Source organism: Zingiber officinale, chromosome 2A, assembly GCF_018446385.1.
Source record: "Zingiber officinale cultivar Zhangliang chromosome 2A, Zo_v1.1, whole genome shotgun sequence".
In the NCBI taxonomy this organism is placed as follows: Eukaryota; Viridiplantae; Streptophyta; class Magnoliopsida; order Zingiberales; family Zingiberaceae; genus Zingiber; species Zingiber officinale.
In genome coordinates, this window is record NC_055988.1 from 19,671,871 (window position 1) to 19,679,972 (window position 8,102).

Consider the following 8,102-nt stretch of genomic DNA (forward strand, 5'->3'; position numbering starts at 1 on the left):
TAGGATTCAGAGCAAGATCGATAGGATTCTATGTTGCAATGACTCTACACATTTTGTTAGGACCTGAGGGCTGCTATGTTGGCCTTTAAATTGTGTTATCTTATGATTCTTTTTTGTTTTTTTAGATCCTGAAGCCTAGATCCTAAAGATCAGATCATACCAATTTGATCTTATCGAACCTGATTCTAAATAGATTTTGCATAGAATCACGGATCAAACTGTGCCTATTCAATTGTAATTCAGGGTTTTCAGGCTCCCAATGAACAGAGCAAGCACATCGGAACTGATCGGAGCTTTCATTGCTCTGCTCCACCACAACTCGGCTGTGTTGTGCGCCAATGAACAAAGCAAAACGTTCCAGCCGAACCAACTCCACTGTCAACCATGTTCTTCGATCGTTTCATTATTTCGACTGTCTCACTGCAGCTGAAGGTGCCCAAGAGCCCGACGCATTAATCATAGGTCTCAATCTGATGTGATATCCACTTCCCCCATGTCAAGGCAAGATCTTGAGAAAAATATTCTTGGGCAAGGGAGGGCCCCACTGGGTTTGACCACTCCCTTAGTTTTGTTTTCCCCTTGCAGCTGGCGAAGAAAGGGCATCTCTTTCACAATCCAAGTAGACTTATGCCTCCTCTTTCTTCCTCAGCTTTTTCCTCTATCTTTTAGCGGGCATTGGATGCTCTTTTTCTTCTTCCTGTATATGATAACTCCATCAAAGAAAACAAACAGACAAATAAAAAAAGAGTAGGCCTTTTCTCAGAGCTGCAACAACAACACATGATTCCATTAAGATCGAAGCATTACTTCATTCCTGCAGCCGCTGCTGCAGCATCGGTAGCTAAACAGAACACTTACAAGAGATGGAAAGAGATCTAGAAATCCTAGAGTCAACAACAGCTCAAAGGTTATTTGGACTTTGGCTTCCGGGACTAAAACGGAGGAAGAGAGGAGCAGAGGAACACCATGGCCGTCCTCTCTAACCGAGTGGCAGTTTCCGGGAACTACTTTCCTCCCCGCCGCTGCTGCACCCGTCGGAGAGCTCGGTGAGGCAGCTGGAATTGGACGCGCAGGCCGCCGCAGGATGGTGGTGCCTTCCATCTCTATCCCTTTCCCCCATGAAGTCGATGAACCTCATCATCCCTTTGTGATTGGCGACTGCCTCGTCTCCTTCGGCATCCGCGTCCGTGTCGGTAGCTCTTTTCTTCTTAAAAATGCGACAGAGCACCCAGTCTCCGGTCGGCATCGCGCAGCTCTGCGGCACACGTCAACAATGGAGTCCGAGTTAAATGCGGCTCGGTTGCGTATGAGTGAAGCAGGGGGGAAAAGAAACTCACATGAGTCGAGTTCTTTCTTTGGGGGAAGAGGCAGGCCCGGCTCCCGGGCTCGGCCAGCCTGTACTCGTGCATGACCCAATCGGTCTTGGCTCCGGCGGGCGGCTTCCCTCTGTAAAAGACCAGCACCTTCTTCATCCCCACCACCTGGCCGACGCCGGCGGCGGCCGACTTGATCGCCTTGTCCTTCCCGGTGGCCTTCCAGTACCCCGACCTGGCGGCCCTGTTCGACCGGTTCCCGTTCGGGTACTTGGCCTCCTTCAGACTGAAAAAGTATCTCTCCTCTTCGCACCCGCCTGTTCGCAAGCGGCGCGATCAGAATCGAAATCGCAGACGCATTGATCCGAAAGCGGAAAAATTGAAGGCGGGAAGGAGCCGAACCTGGCAAATCCCAAGGGTCAAATCTGGCGAGATTGACGTCGGGGATGATCGAGGCCGGCAATGGACAGGAGAAGACCTTCCTCTTGAGGTACTGAACCACCAGCTCTTCGTCCGTCGGGTGGAACCTGAACCCAGGCGGCAGCCTCACGACGCTTGTCACCCCCCTCTCCATCTCTCGCAGTCGAATCGAACAAAAACACAAGAACAACAGACGCTACAAATTAACACAAGCACCTGTCTCCTCCACTGCACCAAGCCAATCGCATACTTCCTTCTAGACAGCCGAGGAGGGATAGAGCGAGAGCGATGGCGAGGGCGAGGGCGAGTGTGGGTGAGAGAGGAAGGAAGGAGGTGGTTTGCTATATATAGCAGGAAGGTTGCGGGCACAAAGGGACGACTCCTGTGGCGTGAACCGGACTCAATCCTCGTTGAACAGATTAATTGCAGGAATGATATAGAAATCAACAGATTAAATAAGAAACCATGTCTGGTGACAGCGATTAGCGTATCGTATCACCAAGTCAGATGAAACTTTTCTTCTTCGGGATCCAAAAGCATGATGGACATTTGCCCTTCTTCCTCCCCCTCCCTTTCCTTTCCTTTCCTTGTCGCGGTAGCAAAGCCAGCAGCGGAAGTAACTCCCTCCGAATCAAAGTTTTTCCAATTAATTCAGTTCGATTCAATTCAATTGTGGGAGGATGCTGACGACGACGATATCTTGTTGGAGGGGGGACAACAACGTGCTGCTTCGTTCTAATTTTTTTTTTTATTGTATGATATGATTGATTGCGAGAGAACCGTGCTAGAAATGGAACTGCCAGAGATGGGGACCGTCCTGTTTATTCTAATCGATTAAACATCCGCAAAAGTGTCATTTACTAATATATATATTCTATATTTTTAAAATTTCTTGCTGGTCAAAATTTCATGGACCGAGAAAAATAAAGAAAAGAAATTAGCGTGCATTATCTTAATTACCCTCTGCGATTAGATTAGATTAGATTAGATACGATTACGGCTCCTCTCCCGGCTTGACTTTGAGGTCAATATGGGCCATTTCAGAGTGATGTCATGCTTTCGCGTGACTCTAACGCCCTTCTACTCGCGCTTAATTACTAAAACGCCCTCGTCCGTTCCCACCGGAAGTTGTGTCCGTACGGATTGTACTCGTTCGGGAATATGCAAATCGATGAGGGTTCGAATGGTAATTTGGGCGGAGGGTGATGATTCCGGAAAGTGGCCCTACTTGCTTCCGAAACGACGGACAAGGCGAGGGAAAAGACAAATTTGCCACATGCCGTGGCGCGGCGGCCTTCTAACCCTAGTCGCCCTCTTAATTATCATCATGCATTTGGTTCCATGAAAAAACAAGGAGGAAAAAAAAAACAGACGTCTCAAATTATATAAATTCTCAAAAAGTAAGAGTTGCTTTATTTTGAGAATACTTTTAGCTGTTTCACTTAGATCCTGAAATTTAATCTTAAATCTTAACCTTTGTTTTTTTATTAACTTCATTAAAATGATTTAAATTAATATTATAATAGTTATATGATAGTATAATTAATCTGTTATTGTCTAATTAACTGAGTATTCTATAAAAAAGTAAAAATATCTTTAAAAGGTATTATTTTTAAGAATTTGTATAATTTGGAGGGTTCTTTTAATTTTTGACCAAAAAAAAAATCTTCAAAAATATCCAATAAAAAAGAGTTAATTGGCGTTCACGATTAGCAACTGGACGAGGGAGGGCGTTTGCGTAATTGGAGAAAGAAGAGGGTGCGCACTGCCATGCAGCAACATGCGTGCATGGAAGAACACACACAACATTGACAATGGAAAGGGCTTTGCTGCCGTGGGGAGAAGGCAAACCTTTCCATTCGATGAGCCAAAGGGAGGTGCTGTCCCACTCGCAGTGTGGAAAAGAAGAAAAAAAATTTGTGCCTTTTCTCGAGCCAAATTGCGGCTGATTTTTTCTCCTTTTTCTTCTTATCTTTTTTTCGCAATATTTTTTTTTTTATTCTTCGCAATTCATCCTAAAACAGGTGTGTTTTTAGTGCTGTTTTCTTCTCATTACAGGACACACAATCTCATTACAATAAATGATGTGATTTTTTTTCTCTTCTTTTTTTTTTCTGGTCAATTTGGGGTTTGCGTGTGAAGCTTGCAAAGAGAAAGAGAGGGCTTGTGGGGAGTAAACAGAAGGGTGGTAGTACAATTATTGTGTTGTTGGAATTGTCCATCCCTTTGTATGGTTCGGTTCCTTGCTTGCTTGGATTGTCCTTCCTTTAATTAATTTGTTCATTTGGTGCAGAAGAACAAGTAAGCCATAGGAAGCCTACCATGTGTTGGAAGAAATGCTATATCTATGCACATATTGCAGAGTTTGGGGGGGAATTAAATTGAGGATGGGTTTGCACATGGTGGGACAAACATGAGGTTGTTACAAGGTACCATTGGAGTCATGGAAGGACATGGCTTGGGATCATCAAACTCCTCCAAGGAGTTTAGGACTCTCCCCCTTGCTTAATAAATATCTTCTGGTTGTTCTCAGTTTCTTGTACATAACAGCAAACAAGTACCTATTGGGTCCTTTGTTAGTTTGATTGACGCAAGCAATTGAAAATCAACTGTTGCGGGCATTCCTTTGATTTCAAGGATTCAAACCTTGGACTGGCTTTCCCTTCTTCTCCAACTGTAGCCATCTATCTTTATGGATGCATGCCGATAAGAAGAACTCTGCTATCACTATAGGTGTCTGCACATCAAGTATTTATTAGTGGAACAAAAGTCTCTAGTGGCTATCTCCTTGTAATCTATTTGCAACTTAAATTTCTACACAAACATATTGCAAACTAGAAAGAAGCTTCAGCTCTAAGCCATTTTTGATGTTGAGATATGAATTAGGCTTCATATTCCTTCAAGAAAAACATTAAATTGTTTGAAACCTCCAACTTTGAGGCACTATAATGTTAAGATATCTTTCTCACCATAGTTTGTAGCATCGTGACTGGTAGGATCGGGTCCTCATGGGAGTGTTCAATTGATTAGAGAGTGACAAATTTACTATAATAGGGCAAAAGATCAATTTTTGATAAACGCATGCCTTCAACGGAAAAAAAAATCACTCCCACCCCTTATCACTTGGGCGATCACCTGAGATGAATTGTGAGTAACGTCTAGGATGAGCGTAATCACCTTTTGTTATAAAAAAAAAGTGATCGGTAGGATCGAATTGGTTAGAATCGGATATTGATTTCGTTGATTCGAACACGAATATAAGAAATAATCTTCTAAATACCTATTGTTTCAATAGAATACTATAAAATAAGTATTCAAAACTCATAATTTTAGGGAAAGGAATGAAAAAATATTCATGATGATCAAAAGGGCCAAATATTAACTAAAAAAATATTTTAAATAGTCTCAAAATCCTATCGATGCATGGTTAAAGATGAAAATAACCCTAATATAATGACAAAAATTGTTTGGAGCCTTGAAAAGACTTTAAACGATATTTTTAGGCCTACGACTAGGGAGTTATGGATTACACCTTTAATAAATGTAGATTTTTGAACGAGTTTTTATTTGATATATTATGACTAAATCCGAATTAAAAGTTATGACTTTTCAAAATGTAGAACCATACAGATTCTACAAATCTTTTATGATCCTGTTCCAATTTCACTACGAAATCTGATCTTAATCGATCCCGGATTGATTTAATACTTCCGGATCATACGATCTACGACCCGGATCTTATGATTTCGCAAATCATGCTTCTCAGCTTCTGCCACCTCACCATAGCATCATGCACAGGTCATCAATAAGTTGTTTGGGTCTGCAAGCATGGAGTTGAATAAATCAACTGTGATGTGAGCACAAGTTGAATGATCCAAGCAATCTGAGATTGCGGATCTTGAGCTGTCGGAAGAGGATGACACTCTTTGAATTGGATGGAGACGGTGATGCAACCCAAAGTCTTAATCACCATATGGTTTGTAGTAGTCATGAATTTAATGGCTCTCACTTTCTTGGGCACTCTTCTGGGAAGCAGATGATATCTCATACCAGGAGATGCCATGCACAATCCCACTTGCTCCTGTCACAGAATATAAGCATATATAGTGGGATTTAAAGGAGAGAGGGATTTTTTGTTTGGGTTCTTGTGGTTCACACAATTGTGATGTGGGATGTTAGAGTTATCCTCAAGTTTCTTCCTCTGAAGGAGCACAATTCACTTCGAACCTTTCTGCACCGAGGGAAAGAAAGCACAATGGAATTTATTGTGGTGATTGCTATATTGCAAAATTTCAGGGCATGTTTCTCATACCTCCTTCATTCCATAGTTTGACTAACCGCATCTGAAAATGACAGAGTGCCTCATGTTTCTGTTGAAGTTGTGTCTTCTTCGCATGGATAACCAGGAGTCTAGGAATAAAATAATTGTAATTTATGTAATTTACATTTAAAGAATATATAACTGAACCCCATTTGTATTTCATATTTTCATAACTGAAAGGAATTTAGTTTAGTTTTTATTCACAGTCCTGCAGCCTGGTTTGAACTTCTCCTCTGATCATGATATATTAAATGTTTATGTTAACGATAGGCATGACTGCGAAAACTGTTTATAATGTTCTTCTTTTCCTTAGGAAGAAGTCAACAATAAATGGCATCCTTCCTTTCAGTTTTCACAAAGGCAAGCTAAGGGAACGTAGAGTTTTAAGAGCGAAGCAAAGGAGAGACTTTGTCAGGTAAGAATAGCTCGGTGTTCAAAAGCTTCTAGTGCTTATTTGACAAAATAAGTCGTTTCGTATACGTATACATACCTGAATAATGGTGGCAAAGAAGATTTGTCAATGGGTTTGACGCTGCCTCATGATGTTAATTTAAGTTAAAGCATGTCATCGTCATAATACCTATCCATTAGTCTCTTTGATTACAGATGAAGGCAGTCTGAGTTGGGTGTGAATGCAGGAAACAATTGAGACATATTTCAAGAATACATTAATGTCATTAATGGAAAGGTTTTGATAAGAAGCAACTTGACCAAGACATTAACACCGTAAAATCAACTCAATCATTAGGTTTAGGACCAAAGATTTGGCAGGTGAAACCTATAGACTGAGTTGAAAAGAGAGTTTGAATTTGAACAGCAATCTTGTTAGTGTGGCGGCCTCTGAGATAATGTTTTGCGAGTGTTCTTCTTCGGAAGGTTTAACCACTATGGAAGAATTTTCTATTACTGGGTAAAGTGAATATAATATTATTTGAAGAACTATTGATGGCGAGAAAAAACAAAATGTTCTTAAAATAGTATTCTAACACCCGCTGCAATATAAATATATATAGAGAGAAATTTACCTATAACATACTGACCTTGCATATTCATGGGTGACTGAGTACAAATTCGGATGTCCTGATTCATTTTTATTGATCGGGACGCCCGGACGAACTTCCAAGCATCTGAATTTACACTCAATTACCCATGAGTGTACAGGGTATATATATATATATATATATATATAAAGGAACTCCACCCATTACGAACTAGTCATGGCCGATCCTAAGAACGAATTAATAAAGGAGAAGGGTTGCATTAGGTTGCCAACCAGCATTAAAACTATGACAACTGTTTAATAAATGAATCCATTAAACTATTGTGCTAATGCTAGGTTGTTCCCTGAAAGAAATGCGTTGCAGAGTTTGACTGTAATGTCTTGACAAGGACCGCTACTTCTCCAGAACTTGAGTGTAATGATAAATATGTAAGAATTTATATTGCAAGGTTCGACTGTAATGTATCAATAAGGACCACTATATCTCCATGAGAACTTGGATGTAATGTTAAATAGGTAAGAGTTCACACACCATAGGTTGGATAAAAATAAATATAATAGGAAAATTAATAGTCTAAGATTTAGAATATGGAACATAGGAACCTTCACTAGTAAATCAATGAAGGTAGTAGATACGATGATTAGGAGAAGAATTGATATTTTGTGTGTACAAGAGATAAAATGGATAGGCGAGAAGGTAAAAATGATAGAGAAATACTTATGCAAATTAGTAATAAGACTAGATGAAAGAGAGGTATTAGCGTAATACATGCTTTCTTTGTTATTTATGAAAGAGAAATGATTGAGAAATGCTTGTACACCACTTTCTTCCCTCCCTCTCGTCTTATCTTCCACCATGTGTTAGATTGTACCCATCGATTGTCCTTATGAAGAGACAAGCTGACTCTCAATCTATCAATTATGTCTTTTTTTTTGTACTCATCTGCAAAAGGGGTATGCTACTACATTCTTAGGTTACTTCATACCTTTAATTTTGCAAATATGACCTCTTTTAGTACACTTATCTCTATACAGCCTCCCTATCTAT

At 40.5% G+C, this 8,102-nt stretch overlaps 1 protein-coding gene across 1 annotated transcript; it reads right to left on the reverse strand.

The window, feature by feature from the left end:
* Positions 1-766: 766 nt before the first annotated feature.
* Positions 767-2,364, reverse strand: LOC122040907 (NAC domain-containing protein 83-like). The gene is made up of 3 exons (XM_042600394.1): positions 1,716-2,364; positions 1,338-1,630; positions 767-1,255 (listed from the first exon to the last, which is right to left on the reverse strand). The coding sequence occupies exons 1-3, from the start codon at positions 1,885-1,887 to the stop codon at positions 980-982; spliced, it is 741 nt and encodes a 246-aa protein (XP_042456328.1). The 5' UTR covers positions 1,888-2,364; the 3' UTR covers positions 767-979.
* Between the last annotated feature and the right edge of the window lie 5,738 nt (positions 2,365-8,102).

Bases quoted from the DNA above. Each gene is read 5' to 3' on its own strand.
- LOC122040907 (XM_042600394.1), bottom strand. From the start codon at position 1,887: ATGGAGAGGGGGGTGACAAGCGTCGTGAGGCTGCCGCCTGGGTTCAGG. The intron at 1,631-1,715 runs GTTCGGCTCCTT...GCTTGCGAACAG, and splicing joins TGACCCTTGGGATTTGCCAG to GCGGGTGCGAAGAGGAGAGA. The intron at 1,256-1,337 runs GTGAGTTTCTTT...CGTGTGCCGCAG, and splicing joins AAAGAAAGAACTCGACTCAT to AGCTGCGCGATGCCGACCGG.